We start from the raw sequence: 17947 nt of genomic DNA, 5'->3' as shown, positions 1-17947 counted from the left end.
TTAATTATTTTTAAATTTAATTAACTTTTTGGTAGAATTATGAGATTTCCTTAATTAGAAATGTGACTTTATTTGTTACCTATAATTTCTGATCTTGACACTCGAGAATAAAATACGATCTGTGTGTGTGTGTGTGTGAAATACCTGAAAAGTGTTATTTTAACTGTTTTACTGTAACCGTTAAGAGTATTTTTATGAAATCGAAACAAAGTGATGGTTTCTTGTTAGCAATTTAATTTTGTTTTATCGTAATGTGCGGATATGTAATTGGACCTTGTTTTGATTATGTGACTAATGTTTTAATTTTCGTTTTCGATAGCAACATTTTCTTGAAGGATCAAATTTAATCCTTGTTATCATTTTATCTGCTTTCTTTTGAAAGCGTGCAATAGGTAAGATTTTAAATTCATCTAATGCATGCTTTTTTTTTTTTTTATGAAAGTAACATTAAATATTCATGTTAAAAGTTAAAATTTCTGAAGGTATTAAATGTAAACATTATAGAGCTAGTCGAATTATTGATGGCATTTATGTGAGATCTGAAAACTTGCAGTTTTTGATAATATTAAACTTTACAAAGACGGACTGTGTTTTTCTTGATTTTTCAACTTATCGAAAGAGCAACCAAAAAAAAAAAAAAAAAAAAAAAAAAAACCTATGAATGTTTAAGAATTCTAAATAAAGAATTTAAAGGTCTTCATATTTAGAGAAGATTATTTATACGATTTTATCTTATGCTTTTTTTTTTTTCCTGATCACTTGTAGATTTTTCGAAATTTTACTGTCGACATTACCTATCTTTTTTTCTTTTTAGTAAATGATGGTAGTATGAAGTAGTTCCTGAACTACGTATAATGACTTATTTATATGGCTCATTTTCCTTAAAATTTTGGATCTGTTTTCTGTATTTCAGTATTTTGTGTGTCCTGAGGAACAAGTTGAAGTGTAGGGTGTGAAACGTCATTTCGGTGGTATTCTTAATTCAACACCTTATAAATTTATGTAACATTAAAGTACATATAACAAAACTTAAAAATCATGTATTTATATTGTAGAACGATATGTTTTCATATCTTATAAAAAAGAGATTATTTTAGTTATACAAATGTAGCTTGCATAATTACTCATAAAAATATTTTGCATTTTATCCATAAATGTCATGAAGAGAAAATAATTTAAAACTCGTGCGAATAATTTGTGATGTTAGATTTTCTTTCTTTCTTTCTTTCTTTCTTTTTTTTTTTTTTTGTTGTTTTGTTTTCTATTTACACTTTAACAATGAAAAGCACTATTTGTATTACTCAAAGTAAATGATGCAAGAAGGGAGTAATTTTCAATAATTACAGAATCATCAACTGGAAATAAGTATGCAGTTTTTAAATAATTGGTACTTATGTATAATCAGCGAAGTACAATATTGTGTTTGACATTATTATTGAATACGCTGAACCCCTAATTATCATTGTAACTGAAAAATACAGGTAAATCTTGCATGTCATGAAAAATAAAATATTCAAGGGTTTTAAATGAGCAATACATAATGTATAAAATAAGATTTAAATAAAATTATAATAAAAATATAAGTAAATTTTTCAGTATTACTTTCAGGAAGGTATGAATATTCTTCTGTCTGATGAGCACTTCTGAGAGAGTCATGTTGACCTTATGTCAAATATTTGATTAATCCTTGATGTTATTAAATGGGAATTTAGTAGATTCATCCATATAAACTTTATAGTTTGTCTAGACATTTCATCAATCCTGACCGTAGCTTGCTCATTCTGTTTCAGCTTCATTCTAGTCATTCTATTCGTTTTTTTATTGGCATATTGGGAAAGTCTGAAAAGTTCTTCTTTTTGATGAGTTCTTCTGAGAGAGCTGTGTTGATCTTGTTTTAGCAAATACTTTTATTTTTTGGCTTCAAGAATATTTTAAACTCTAAAAAAATTACAGCTTTTATTTTTGTATCTTTCTCATTTGGCAATTCAAATTGGAATTAAACCCCAACAAACAAGTTGTTTGCATGTAATTTTCATGATTTACACAATATGTAACATGATTATAGACTAGTTTTCTTATAGAAATTGGCTCTCATCCACAAGATCATCCTTTCTTTTAGGCAGATAGCCTAGACTTATTTTTCTCCTTTCACACTTTTGTGTTTACTTATATTTTCAAACTGTAGAATGTTAAAAAATAAAAAATAATATTAATGAGGTATTTTGCATTCTAACCTTTACATTCCCACTCAGTGATATTAAAAATGTATTCTTAATGTGTAAAGCAGAAATTTCAATTATGAATGATTTTTTGGTACTTTCTGATTATCTGCTCTTTTGCCGAAAGGTTGCATACTCATTGCCAACTTTGGAGAGCATTTGAAAACTCATTGCTGACTAATATTTTGTAGTTAATGTGCAAACGTTAATAACCATTTTCAGAATGGTAGTGTATTAAGAATTTCATACAAAAGTAATCAATATATAAAATTAAAAAGGATAGGAAACACCAGTAATAACACTTGCTTTTCTTAGGAAATCATTTTTTTCCTGCATTGTTGTTGTTCTCATGCACACTGACTTGTTTTCATTAAAAAATGCAGCATTGGATGAACTCGCCTCTGCACAATTTCAGCATTGCACACTGACAGAAACAGACATGTTTGTGCACATACATGAGTTGCCCCATAAATGATTTTGGGCGACCACATAACTATAAAAAATTTTGGGCTACGACATAACTATCAGAAAGCATCATTTTTTCTCTTTTTCCATATTTATAAATATGATGTCTAGTGAAAGAAGTCTATATACATGCAGTGTAATATGTAAGATAGAATCCACTTAACTGATAATTTTGATGTAATATAATCAAACTTCAGTGAGTGTACTTCAGTAATTTGACTGATTCAGTTACGAGATACTCCTTGGTGTATTTGATTCAAGAACTGTCCATCTATTATATTAGATTACTCATTTATATTTTTCCTACATAGGGTATATCTCAGCATTACCCACATTAAAGAAACAGTAGCTGACACATATGAGAAAGTATGGCAAACATGCTCAGATGATCACAGCAGCTGAGAAATACTGTGTGAACTCGGTTTGCTTAACTCAAAGGCTGAATAGTGGTGAAATATTTTAAATTGCAGACCTTTAATTTAAGTTTTTTTAATGGAGTTCTGATGCATAGCTTAAAAAAGGAGTTGTTTATAATAGCTGCTTTATATTCTAAATTGCTATTTTTCTTTTTTTCAGTCAGACTCTGGGCTTTTCATGTATTATCAGCTGTCTCTATGTTCATTCAGGTGGATCCTGTCAGAGCTTCAGTTCTGGATGTATTAGTCTGTTGTGTAGATATGGTTGTAAGTTGATCATTGTTCATTTCTTTTTATTATACTTAATAATTATTAATAAATATTCCTTTGTGCAAAATGTGCATGGAGAAGTTGTGTTGTTATGTGAAACTTGCAGTAACTGAAAGTGGTTATTAGAGGGAGAGTAGCTTACTCTCCAAAGAAATGCTAACATCATCCAGGTTAGCATTATTCATGTTGTAGTTCAAATAGAATTAAGCATCTTTGGCCTATTAGGCTTCGTATTCCATTTTGAGAAAAGAGCATTTGAACAGAGAATTTTTTTTTTTTTTTTTTTTTTTTTTTTTTTTACAGGAACGGATTGCTAAAGGCAAAACTATTGTATTTTCCAGATATCTGATCCTCTGCCAAGTTTCTGAAATTCTGTAATTTTTTTTAAAGCTAAGATCACCATATACATGGAAAGAAAACAGAACAAAGCAAAAAGGGAAATTTTATTACAAAAATTTCTTGCATTTTTAATTTTGTTAATTGGTTGTTGTTTTATGTAATTCTTAGTGTGCAGCCATTTTTTTAAAAGGCAACAGCCATTTAAAAAAAATGGCTGTTGCCTTTTGCATCTTAACTTGATGAAATGTTAGCCACCTATGATTGTTGACTTTTCAGAAGGAGAGTGCGGGTAATCAGAAAGTACTAATTTTAAATTTTTTTTGACATGAAGAAGGGCTACTCTGTCTCTGAATCCACTGAGCAGGAAACTTTCCTACCAATTAAAATCATATTTTAGAATTAAGAAATTAAAAAATTCAAGAGACGCAGCTAGTTTCTCCAAGAACTGGAAATAGATATTTATGTTAGTTTGAAGGTAGTAAAATTTTTTTAAATAGAACAGTTTAAATAAATTAACATTAATTTAGTATTTTAAAATTATTATAGTTAGTTATAAGTATGCATGAATAATTCTTGCTGTTGTTATTTTGTGTTGAGAAAATTATATTCCTGTGATAGTCAAATTAATGTTTCTATGACATAGTGAATTTTTGTCAGAAAGTTAAACATTCTGTCTGGAGTATAAATGTTAATTTTAATAGAAGTGAACTCGAATACAAAGGACACATAATGGTCTTTATAATAATTTAAAAGAATGATGAGAAAGAATGGATAAAGGTAGTAATTTACATAATAGCAGTTTTTCATTACATGGACAGAAATCATTCATTACTCTTAATTCATACTCTTTTTTGTGGAAAGAATAAAAGTGTGTGTTAGGACAGCAGTATGAAAAGGTTTTCCAGTGGCAAGTTCCAACTATATGCACATTTGTAATGTTGTTTGATAAAATAATGAAATACATCATTAACTCAACATGTTTTCTCATTCAGATAGCTATTTAACTAGTTCTAAAAATAATATTACTATGGTAATAAGTCATAGAAACATAATTAACATAATTATTTGTATTTTCACAGTTATTGTATGATACAGATTTTGAAACTTTAACTTTTGTACTCCAGTTTTGAAAATTAAGCAATTGGTTATAAAAAAAGTGTACGATAATACAGTATTTCAAAAATTAAAATTATTGCTTGTTACAATGTAAATTATAGCTATCCATGACTTGTCTAGCTTGTAAAACTGACAAGGATCCATAGTTGAATTTTATCTAGTTTTGAAAGTAGGCTGTTGTGTTTACACCTTGGATTCAACTGATAATGTACAGTTAATGAGGTTTCTCTTTTTTTATTTTTTTTTATTTTGTTACTCTAGATTGGCAACAGCTGTCTTTTTGCTTTTAGAATAAGTTTTGGGAACAAAGTGTTTGAATGCAAATATATACCAATGAGGAACTTTAGAGGAAAAAAAGTTTCTGTTTTTATTTAAAGGAGGCTGCAATCTTATTTCTTTTAATAATGCTTATCATTGAGGCATGAGAGCATAATATATTTGGAGTCTGTGACAGGGACTAAGGTATTTATATATATCCAAACAAGAGCATTTGTATTCTGCTGTAAACCAAAATATGGATAAATTAAAAACAGAAAGGGCTGTTATGAGAACACTTAACCCAGTTACTTAAAGAAATGGAAGGTCTTTTAACAGCCAGAAAATATGAGCTGATCAATGTCAAAGAAGTTTATTATTCTTGACTCAAAGTGTAAGAAACTTCAGAAATTTAATGAAGATTTGTTCCATATGATGATAAGTGAAGCTGATGAATCTCAGATCAAGAAGGAGATCGATGCTTCTGATGAATTTAGAGTAAGATTAATTCAATTAAAATTATGTATTGAAAATATTGGGCAGAATAAAAATTAAATTGTTACTCAAGCCCCTAGATGTAAATTACTCAAGATTAAGTTAAAAAAGATTTAATGGTGAATTATTAGAATTTATTATTAGATTTAATGGTCTTGGCTTCTGGATTTCTCAAAAATACCTAAAATTTTACTTACCCGCACTCCCCTTCTGAAAAGTCAACGATCACAGGTGGCTAACATTTCATCAAGTTAAGATGCAAAAGGCAACAGCCATTTAGGCTCCAAAGGACAAGTTTCAGTATTTGATTCAATCTGAGGAGGTACCAAAGCTAGAGAAATTGTGCAGACTTTTCTGCCAACTGGTCTAAATTATCCAGAAGTGATTGCAACATTAAGAGACTGTTTTGGCATGAGGATATATTGGTGGAGGTTTATATATGGGAATTGATGATCTTAGTTACTAAAATATTACAAATCCCTTGCTTATTAATGATGTGTATCATAAGTTAGAATTGTTTATGAGAGCACTTAAATTTTGAGGCATTACTTCTGAAAAATGTGTGCCTCTATTGTATCCCCTTGTAAAAAGTAGCTTTATTGGAAGGTATTTTAAGAACATTTAACTTTGATACTAATACTACCCCCACCAGCCACTTAGAGAAATTAATGAAACTTTTTAAAAATGAACTTGATACACAGCAAGGAATTTCTATGTCAATGGATGGATTTGGATTAGGAAGAAAAGATTAAAAAATCAAAATAAAATTTTTCAAAATGAAGAGTTGATAACTGCATCAGAGTTGTTGTTTCAAAGTGAGAACATATTTCCTTGTATTTTCTGTTCTGAAAGGCATCATAGCGGTAATTGTTTTATGCTGAGAAAATGCCAATTGATGAAAGGTAAAAAATTTAAAAAATGAAATATTCTTTTTTTTTTCTTCTTTAAAAAAGGGGTATAATTCTGAAAGATGCAAAGTTAAAATATGCATAGTCTATAGTAAACATCATGCTCCATCAATGTGTCCAACACTGTCTAGAAGTGAGATGAACATGTAGAATGTATAAGGTAATAAAGTTCATTTTTTGTGACGAGTCTTTACAAATGTTGTATTTTTGTGAACTTTGAAGTAAAATGCTAGGAGATCAGTTAAATGTATGCCTGTTAGAGCCCTCATAGATACAGGGTTAGAATGATCATTTATTTTGAAAGAGACTGCTTTAATATTAGGTTGTATTCCTTTGGGACAAGAAACAATAGTATGCTTTCTATTTTGAAGGCACAAAATAAATGGAAGGGAACAGTCACATTCATTGTAAAGTTGAGTTAGGAAATCTAAATGGAAAGTATGCTCAAAATTTTGAAGTTTTAGATCAGCCAATAATTTGTAGTGATGTTAGTTTCATAAAACAAGCCTCAAGGATGAAAGAGGTTAATGACCTATATATTGAGATTATTGATACTGATTGTCAACCAGAACCAATTTGGATATTGTTAAGACCTGATATTGCTCCAAATGTTCTTACAGGAAAACAAGTTAAACTTTGGTACTTTTCCGTTTCGCTATCGCAAATCTCGCCAAGCAGACTTTATTGGCGACAACATATAGAATACACATTAAAAAATGTTAACAAATGTTAGTTCTAAGAATTTTTTATTTTGAGGGCATAAACATTTTAATATCGTTTAAAATTTTGTAAAAAGCCAATAAATAAAGACAATAAATTTGTAAAAAGACATTAATTTAAAAATTTACTGTGATTTCATGGTTCAACATCCTGATTCACCGGTTCATATCACGTGACCCCAAGTGATCTCATCTCGCGTAAACTGCACTACAAAAATATAATTCTCTCAGTAATTATCTACATTAATTTCAAGTTAAATCTCAATTTAGAATACAAATTTAAATGCAAGAATTATTTCAATTCGGTCTGAAAAGCTTATTCAGAAATTATGTTAAACCACAGTGCTTTACTTTGCTAGTGCATTCTCATTAGACTTGATGAATTTAACCCATGACATTGCCTTTTCTATATTTTCGCCTTTGGGTGAGCGATGTGATTGCATCCTAATTGACTTAATTACTGCAAATGGCCTTAGGGCATAAAATTGAACTAACTGGTAAAAATTCTAAGTAATTGCATGCCAGTATTGAAAGAAACAATCAATCTGATAAGAAATGGCTGCGATTTGTTTTGCAAATAAGGCGTAAAGCATTACCAGCGAGCATATTCCATTTAGCATCAGTTGTACTATTATTGGCGACTTTATCATCTGCGCCGGCAAAATGGAAAAGTACCTAAACTTTCTAGTTGCTTCTTTGCAACTGAAATAAATATTGGTTGGACGTTAATGGGCATATTATCCTCTTTTAGTAATAATGAATATTTAGCTATGCAAGTGACATCACTACTGATTCGAGAAACTTCTATTTCAGATTTATAGAAATTAGATGTAACTGTGGTTACCAATTCAGTACAGTAAATATCAAAGTTACAAGAAGATTTTAATACCATTACCAGAAGGTTTCTTTGATGTTGTTGAAGAGTTATCACTTGTGTGTATTAGAAGTGAACGTATTGTAAAAATGCCTGATAAATTAAACTTGTAACTTGAATTAATTGCCACCCAGACCGGAAGGTGGTTAGTGACTGTGACTGCTGTACCAAAGGGCCTGGACTCGAATCCCGGAGAAGGTATGGATTTAAATTGTCTGTCCGTTCATAGGAGGCTATGGTGGCCCACCTATTATGTGCCTCCATGATAAAGTGACCACCTTAATGGCCAATGCCTATAATGGCAGTGCCCGCCATTGAAAAAAAAAAAAAAAAAAAAACTAAATTAATTTTGTCTTTTATTTTAAATGCTGGGCTCAACTGATTATCTACAGTTAATGAGATTTCCCTTCTTCTTTTTATTTTCTTATAGATTGGCTATAGCCGCCTGTTTTTAGAATAATTTTTGAAAGCAAAGTGTTGGAATACAAATATATGTGGTTAGAAGAAAAACAATCTCTATGTTTCTATTTAAAGGAACCTGCAATCTTATTTCTTTTAATAATGCATATCATTATGATGTGAGAACATGATATGGGCTATTATATATTTACATATATGAAAGATGCATATTTGCAGAGAAATTATTGTAAAATCTGATACTGAAATTTAGATGTATAGTAGATGAGAATGAAAATTTTTTTAAACATTTTCTTTCTTAGTCATGCAAGTGGGTTTCTTAAAAATGTGCACGTTACCAATTCCATTATCTATCACATTTAAAAGTGAAGTATTTTTGGTTATCTAAAAGAAACACTTCTCTTTTAAAGTTTCTGAAGTTTTATAGAGGAAGAGTTTTTTTGTGTTTTAAAAAGCTTACATAGTTAGAATGGATTCTCAAAAATTAAATTAGGTAATTTTATGTATAGACTGCCTCAAAAATAGTCATTGTCTTTTCCTAAAGAGCTGGATACTGTAATAACAAAGTATATTGTGGATGGATTTGACTTGTGCTGGATTATGTAGAACATACTTTACAGTAAACAAATTAGGAAACTCTTCTCGCATGTAAACTAACATGCTATAGTTGCATGTTTTCTTATTCAGCTAAATAATGAACTATATATACCCTCTATGAAGTAGCTAAGAGAATCAAATAAGATAAGTAAGAATTTTAAAATTTTATTTTTAATAAAAAAATTTTTCTTGCATCTGATGCTAATGAACAGCATAGATTTTATACCAGAACTTTTTAGTCTTTTGCTACTACCATTTTTCATTATCATGTATGCTTTCCTTATTATTGTTGAACATTTTATTAAAAAATTATTTTATTTAATTAAAAGACTTCCCAAATTTAGAAACAAAATTTAGAAAAAAATTTTGAAAAGTCATATTTTTGTGAAATGTTTGTTGTTGAGAGATCTAATGCATAGAGTAAGTCATTCTGTTGCATTTACAAAGGATTTCTTCGGTATATATAATTTTTTAAATTTTTGTAAGCAATACAAGTTATTTTATAATTCAGTGCTTTACTAAACGCTAATGTATATTTATTTCAGCTTAATACCGAATGGGTGCAGATTGAAGCTATAGATTTAACCAGTGATGGCTCAGCTTGGGGATTTGGCATAACAGGGGGACGAAGTACTGGAGTTGTTGTCAAAACTATTGTCCCTGGAAGTGTGGCTGATAAAGTGAGATTTTGAATTCTGATTTTTGTTATTTTGCTTGTAGCTCATTTTAAACTCTCATAAATATGTAAAGCAAAATATTTAATTTAAAGGGAAGAACCTAAGCATATTTAATTAAAATATCACTATTGAAACATATTCTTGACCTAGATTTCATTAAAAAAGAGTGAATCCAATAAATTCTGCGGTTTTAGATTTCATTATATTATATAATAATATCGTATTATTAAAAATATAATGAAACCTAAAACAATATATTTGATGTTTGATGGCGATAATAAAAGGCAAATGTAGTGCATTTTGCAAAATTTTTTGACAGCATTATAAAGCAATTAAAAGGGGTGATGACAGTTTGCTGATGGGATGACTCCATGTTGCAACTGGTGTTGGTTGTATTTGTTTAGGTTGCATATTACTTATTGGAAACAGAACTAAAAATGAATTTATTATAAATATATGAGAATCTCTATTAATGACACAGTAATGAAAATTGATAGTTAATATTGAATATCTAAAAAAGATGTCCTCATTATGTGAGGATCTTGCTAGTGGCAAGAATCTGTTAATTATATAAGACTGGAGAATCTCTATTAATGACACAGTAATGAAAATTGATAGTTAATATTGAATATCTAAAAAAGATGTCCTCATTATGTGAGGATCTTGCTAGTAGCAAGAATCTGTACAATTGATAGTTTTGGAGCATTCTAGTTCTTGCTCTATCTGAAACAATTTGCAGACCGAATTATTCATATCCTTTTAATATTTTGGTTGAGTTTCATGTTCTCTGATTCTTATAGTTGAAGATGATATTAAGAAGACCTACAGGATTATTGGACCATCACTCCTTCTGAAACTGAGAGGCTTTCATGATAGACACTGCAGCTCACTAAAATCTCCTGACACCGGTCCTGAAATTCTGGATTTTATAATGGAGGCATTAGTGAACAAGTTAAAAACAATAACTTGTTCAATATTGCCTCCACTTTGATTTAATACACACAGAACCAATGATAGCTTGATAAAACTTATTTCACCAAAAGTTCACACTTCACAGTTCTGAAACTTTCCACAAAAATATTTGTACACCTCTTCCCAGTGTACAATTAGCAGTTACATTTCAAACTACTAAGAATGTTAAACACAATTCATTGGAATAATGCATATCTAAAGATTGAAGCTAATGCAGAGACATGTCAATACTCCAAACCACGCTGAAGTAAACAACATCTAATTCAAAACTGATGCTCACTCCAGTCTTATATAATTTCTGTTTAACCATCAAGAAATTTCTAGTCCTTCTCGAAGTTACTGGAAGATATATAAGGGTTGGATATGGTCTCATATAGCATCAGTTATGGTTATTCAATTACACTACCAATTATGGTAATACAGGGACCAGACCAAAATGGTGCCAAGTTTGGTGACTTCTGTTGATTTATCCCCAAATTTGGCGATACAAATTAGTCTCCCAAAACCATCACTAGCTTGGCTATATGTTGTCAATTTAGTGAGATAGCCATTTATTCACTGCTAAATAGACATTGCATTCTTACTTTCCTGACTTTCTGACATAGCATCATCTCTCTAGATTTTCATGTTACATTATACAAAAAAATACAAACATTTCACATATAATTTCACTAAAACTATTTATATACAGGGTGATTCTTAAATTGTTTTTACAAATTAAAAGGAGTGATAGTACTCATCCATATGAGCAATAATTACCATAGAACATAGGGTCACATTCCACTCTGATGGGCAGAAAAGAGGAATACAGTCAAAAGTCGTTAATCTTGACTCGTCAGGACTTCGGCGATTCCGGATTATAGGTCATCAGTTTAAATCTGGTAAGATGGCATGCAGAAATTATAAAATTAAAAATACGAAACCGTAATTTATGAAATAAAGAACAATTATGATCTAAAGGGTATCAAAATTTACAAAAAAAAAAAAAAGTTTAATATTTATTTGTTTACTTTTTTCGCTATCAGAAGCGAATTATAATGACGAGGAATTTGATTTAAATCATATCAAAGACGGAGTACATCGAGATGAAATACTACATTTAGTAAGGAATTATAAACCAAATAAAATAAAAACATCTGCCCTGAAGATAAGGATAGTGCTGACAGATCAACTTCCAATTAATTGCGCGCCGCAGCGTCCCCCCGCCGCAGAGCAGTGTGAAATTGATAAACAGATTTCGGAATGGTTAGGTAAACAAAGGATATGCCTTTATCCATTTTTTGCAGCAATTCCACTTTTTGTTTAATAGACTTTGAAACATACTTTCGCTTTGTAGATCCTTTACATATTAGTAAATATATATCGGAAATTCTATTTGAAATAATCGAAAGTTCAAGCTTACCTTTATAAAATTGCTCTAACAGTCTGCAAAAAATAATAAGCCGGATCCAATTCGAAGATTAAGGAAAAACGCAATCTGCAACATTAACTGAATTAGATAATTTTAGCTTAGCTTATACCGTCCGTTATACATTAAACGCGCATGCGTAAACGTATTTTGGGCTTGCGCACACGCATATTCGCAACCGTGAAGGTCTTACGCGCATGCGTCAATGCAACGCATGCACAGAAAGTTTGTAGCTTTGAGGTCCGGATTATAGATCATTCCGGATTATGGCTGTCCGAATTAACGACTTTTGACTGTATTATAATGCCAACCTGAACTTGCAACAGTGTTGGGAGAGCGAGTGAACAAGACAAAAATTTGCACAATCAGTTTAGTGAAAACCTCACAGAGAGAGTGCACAAAATGGATAAAACCAAAAACTTGGCATTCGAGTGTTAATTTGAGCTCAGGCTTTGATAGCAAACACTTAACTGCGCATCTTTGGTTGGTAAGGTTTCAACCTCACAAATGATTGCAAGAAGTTAATTATCTATTCAAGGGCTGAATATTATCAACTAACTTTCGCTGTATGCCAAGATTAACATGAAAAGTTCATGCTGCGTTCTGGCTGTCAGAACCTTGTGTGCCATAGAAGGGTGTATTGACTTATTCCATTTACTGTCGATAGCTATATATCACAGTAAAATAACACCACACACATTACACAGAAATAACACGCTCTAATTTTCAATACATTTATTTTCCATAGTGACAATCTGGCGCTAGGTTTCACCTTACAGCGTAACATATGAATCGCAACTTCGAATGTGCCACAAAAATCAAGTTTTTCAGAGAATATATTTCAGCGCCAATTCTGGTGGCGCATGTGTTATTAGCCAAGATTCTACTCTGGTGCCAAGTATTTCTCAGCTAATACAAAACAAAGGGCGCTAACAACCTTGTTAGCGGTTTTTCCCCCCTTCACCATCTTCTATCCTGTCCTCCTGAACTTACTGTGCTGCGCTTATTCTACTTGAAGCACCCTTCTATGACACACGAAGTTCTGACAGCCAGAACACAGCATGAACTTTTCATGCTAATCTCGGTATACAATGGAAGTTGGAGTTAGTTGATAATATTCAGCCCTTAATTAGATAATTAAATTCTTGCGGTCATTTCCGAGGTTGAGACCTTGTCTAGATGTGCATTTGAGTGTTTGCCATCAAAGACTGACCTCAAATTAACACTCGAATGCCAAGTTTTTGGTTTTATCTGTTTTGTACACTCTCTGTAGTTTTCACTAAACTGATTGTGCAACTTTTGGTCTTGTTCATTCGCTCTCTCAACACTGTTGTAAGTTCAGGTTGTAATTCTAATATTCCTCTTTTCTGCCTCTCAGAGTGAAATGCGACTAGAACTAGAGATGCATTTGATAAAGGCTGTGCTAATTAATGTAACATTTGCTAACTGTTGTTTTTGCTAATATTTACTAACTGTTGTTTAGCATTTTTAACCCTCTGACTGGTCAATTTGTGGACCGAAATCGCTTCAAAAATTGTGTATTTTTCATTTTGCATATATTAAATTTATATATATTGGAAAATTGAAAAATGCATTTTTTCTTTTTAGAAAATATTTTTTGTATAGATTTTTATCATGAGAAACTAAGTTGGCAGAAAAACCAATTTCAGATGTTATCAAATTTTTTTAAAGTAAATTTCAGTTGAATTACAGTTAATTTCTATTTATTGCATAAGATAAAAAAGTAAAATGTATAAAATTAAAAAAAAATTAAAGCACTGAGGAAAAAATACCTTAGAAATGTAGTTTAGTATGGTAGAGTTCAAGTTTATTGAATCATCAAAGTTATCAAAATCATCGATCGCTATTTGAGGAGCAGTCCAAAAAATCTATATCACTATTGCTATCAAAACTAAAATCGCTTTCAGAATCTGATAAGGCATCAGGAATATACTCTCTGTCAATCACTGAACGTTTTCTAGCAGCCATTTCTGTGAGAAAAAAAGGCAAAAAGCGAAGTTTGAGTGGTAATGTCACGTGCCTTCAAATGCCATAATTTAGTGGACAACTAATATCTGTTGGCCAAAACGTAAACTAAACGTCTAATACTGTATACAGTCAAAAGTCGTTAATCCGGACTCGTCGGGACTTCAGCGATTCCGGATTATCGATTTTTCCGGATTATAGATCATCAGTTTAAATCTGGTAAGATGGCATACAGAAATTACAAAATTAAAAATGTGAAACCGTAATTTATGAAATAAAGAACAATTATGATCTAAAGGGTATCAAAATTTACAAAAAGAAAAAGCTTAATATTTATTTGTTTACTTCATTAAACATTTCTTTCAATGTAAGTTGTTTAAGTTGCTTCGTTTCATGTGATAATACTTTTTCTTTAATTCTATTAAACAGAAATAATTTCTTGTTTAGTTACAAAGTTCCACTGTTCAAATCCTATAATTGCTGTGTCGAGAATACCGACTAATTTGTCAATCGAATTTTTTTCGTTTTCAATAACCTCTGTTACTTTCTTCACTATCGGAAGCAAATTATAATGACGAGGAACTTGTTCTAAATCATATCAAAGACGGAGTACATCGAGATGAAATACTACATTTTGTAAGGAATTATAAGCCAAATAAAATAAAAACATCTGCCCTGAAGATAAGGATAGTGCTGACAGATCAACTTCCAATTCATTGCGCGGCGCCGTGGCATTCCTACCCCGCCGAGCAGCATGAAATTGATAAACAGATTTTGGATTTCGAAACATACTTTTGCTTTAGATTCTTTACATATTAGCAAATATATATCAGAAATTCTATTTGATATAATCGAAAGTTCAAGCTTACTTTTATAAAATTGCTCTAACAGTCTGCAAAAAAAGAATAAGCCGGATCCAATTCGAAGATTAAGGAAAAACGCAATCTGCAACATTAACTGAATTAGATAATTTTAGCTTAGCTTATACCGTCCGTTATACATTAAACGTGCATGCGTAAATGTTTTATGTGCACGTGCACACGCATATTCTTAGCCGTAAAGGTCTTACGCGCACACGTAAACGCCTATGCGCATGCGTAACGGGGAAGGGGATGCGCTCCTCAATAAAAGAAGAAAAACACATGCCAGCAGAAATCGTGGGATGAGCAGATTTTGCTACATTTGAGTTACCCATGGAAATTGCGGGATGAGCAGCCAGAGGGCAAAGCATTGCATAGTTATAAGCTCCTTCTTGGTCAGTTATCTACAGTAAAAATTTAGAAAACCTAAAAGCTTTCTGAAGTCAATAACAGTTTCTGTTTTTTTGTAGTTCAAAATTGCATCTACTCTTTTAGGTAAAGGTTTACTTCCATTCTTGTGATATTAAATTGGCACAAGAATTCTATTTCAGGAATACTGAAAATACATTTTGAAATATTTAGTTTAAGTCTATATTCATTTAGTTTGTGCAAACTTTTTAAATGTGTTTGTTCATGGAGTTGTTTATTTTCTGAGAATACTAGAATGTTATCTAAGTATGTGGGAATTTTCGACACAAGACTTACAGTACTTGAACAGTGGAACTTTGTAATTGACAAGAAATTATTTATATCTATAAAATTAAAGAGAAAGTATTAGCAGAAAAAACAAAACAACCTTAACAAATTACATTGAAAGAAATATTTAATAAAACAAACTAATAAATAATGAGCATTTCTTGTAAATTTTGATTCCCTTGAAGTCATTAAATACATCATTATTTAATATATGACTATTTAATACTTTTAATTTATAATTTCTACCTGTCATCTTGTAATACAATCTAATACAGTAATACAGTATGTTGCAATACAGTAATTGAAAATGTACATTACATCCAAAATAAAAATTATTTGTTGTATTATTTTCCATCGTGTATTTTATGTGTGTTTTATTTATTAATAACTATTTTGTCAATTAGTTTATGTATTTCATGATTGCATTTTTAAATATAGTTTGACATTTCAGTTTTAATAAATACGAGTGATTTTTCCCCCCAGGATGGTAGATTACAAATAGGAGATCATATTATACAGATAGGTGATATAAATCTTCGTGGCATGGGCTCAGAGCAAGTAGCTATGGTTTTGAGACAGTGTGGTTCCCAAGTTCATTTAATTGTTGCCAGACCTGTTGAACCTACCTCTCCTGATGAAAATCTCCTGCAAACTGCAGCTGCAATTGTCCCAACTCGTGTACTTAATGAGCCAGAAGAGTTAGAACAACAACTGAGTATTTACCAACCTGGTTCAAATGGATTTGCAGATTCCTTGTTACAAGAAATGTATTGTTCTGAACCTTCACCTCTTGTATGTCATACTTAATAGTCTTCAAGCTGACAATTTTCTTTTCATATTTAATAATGCTTCAACGTTTTAATTTGTAATATACCATACTTACTCACATATTCTCATACCTTTTTTTTTTTTTTTTTTGGTTAATTTTAAAGTTTGAAGTTCAGAGTGAAAAATTAAAAGGAGAGATGTGTGTGCACTTTTTCTGAGAGAAGGAGCGAAAGAAAGAACTTGGCAAATTAAAAAGTTACATGAGTGAATACACTACATTTCTTCACATATTTTTCTCCCTACTATTTCAGTGCAAAGTTCTGAAAACCGGGGGGGGGGGGGAAGCATAATTTTCGCCTTCCTCAATGCATTCAGAGAACAAGTTCTGCTGAGGTTTAAAATGGATTTGTCCATATAGTGATTGTTTTCATCTTACTAACAAAAAGAAACTCTTGCAAACTACTAGCAAAAGTCATGCCAAGCCAATTTTTCTTTCCAACTGTTAACTGTTCTTTTATTAGGCTGGCTGTTTGGACAATTCTTATATTAAACTGGATAGCATAATACAGTAATCAACAAATCACTGTGAAGTAAACATGGACTGATGTTCATTCTACAATTTCACTAAACCAGCTGCACATTCACCTCCTCTAATTATTTATGGATGATTTTGAGCCTAAGGAGTAGCAGAGACAACAACAAAAATGGAGGAGATTAAAGTTACATGGAAGTAGAATTCTTATTAGATATTGTAATGTCAATATTACTATGTATTCTTATTGGAATGCAGGTTTCTTTTAGAGAAATAATATAATAATGTGATAGTTATTTGTAGTTTATCCATGACTGCTTTTTATTTATTATACTTTTACTGTTACTATGTCCTTTGGGAATTAAACTATTAGCATTATTTTGCCCTTTGATTTTTGGATGATAAAATTAGTAAAAAAAGAAAAAAATATGTGAAGAAATAGAGCAGTGATCTCATTATATTATACATTTTCTGTTACAGTTGTTATCTTCACTACAATTCTTCTTACTTCCACACTGTACATTGTTATCTATCTGCTGAACAACATGTGTGACCAAAATTTCTTGTTAAGATATGGAATTTAAATCTGGAGCTTTATACTTTTTGTAAAGGCTTGTGATAGTAAGGTTTAAGGAGATCTAAGGGAGGGAAAATATTGTAATTAAAATTGAATATACAAGATGTGTTCAAAAAGAAACCAAACTTCTGCTGTAATATCATTATTGCTTATTGTACAACATTTTAAGCTCTGTCCACTTCGACGTACTGGGAACCCTGTACTGGGAATACCTTATTCTCATCGTTTCTTCCATTTTTAGAAAGCCTTCTGGAATGTACTTCCTGGGGTGGCATGCCGGTCTCTTGTTGCATTGTCCTGAATTTCCTCTGTGGTTTGGAAGCAACATATCTTTCAACATGGTTTTTCGGTTTAGGAAACAGAAAAATGTCTGCTCGGGTT

The 17947-nt window shown here is 31.0% G+C and overlaps 1 protein-coding gene across 1 annotated transcript in view; it reads left to right on the top strand.

Annotated features, from left to right (window-relative positions):
• Positions 1-209: 209 nt before the first annotated feature.
• Positions 210-17947, top strand: part of LOC118197453 (multiple PDZ domain protein-like) — a 181413-nt gene continuing 163675 nt past the window's right edge. Inside the window, exons 1-4 of the mRNA XM_085820229.1 lie at positions 210-392; positions 3261-3367; positions 9636-9770; positions 16173-16481. Coding sequence (XP_085676355.1) covers positions 3299-3367; positions 9636-9770; positions 16173-16481 — 513 coding nt within the window. The 5' untranslated portion in view covers positions 210-392; positions 3261-3298. The remainder of the gene's footprint in view (positions 393-3260; positions 3368-9635; positions 9771-16172; positions 16482-17947) is intronic.

This window comes from Stegodyphus dumicola, chromosome 7 (genome assembly GCF_044657685.1).
Source record: "Stegodyphus dumicola isolate Sdum_Otavi_A_Nest chromosome 7, ASM4465768v1".
In the NCBI taxonomy this organism is placed as follows: domain Eukaryota; kingdom Metazoa; phylum Arthropoda; class Arachnida; order Araneae; family Eresidae; genus Stegodyphus; species Stegodyphus dumicola.
Note: the sequence above shows the minus strand (reverse complement) of the source record. Positions and strands in the feature narration are given on the sequence as shown.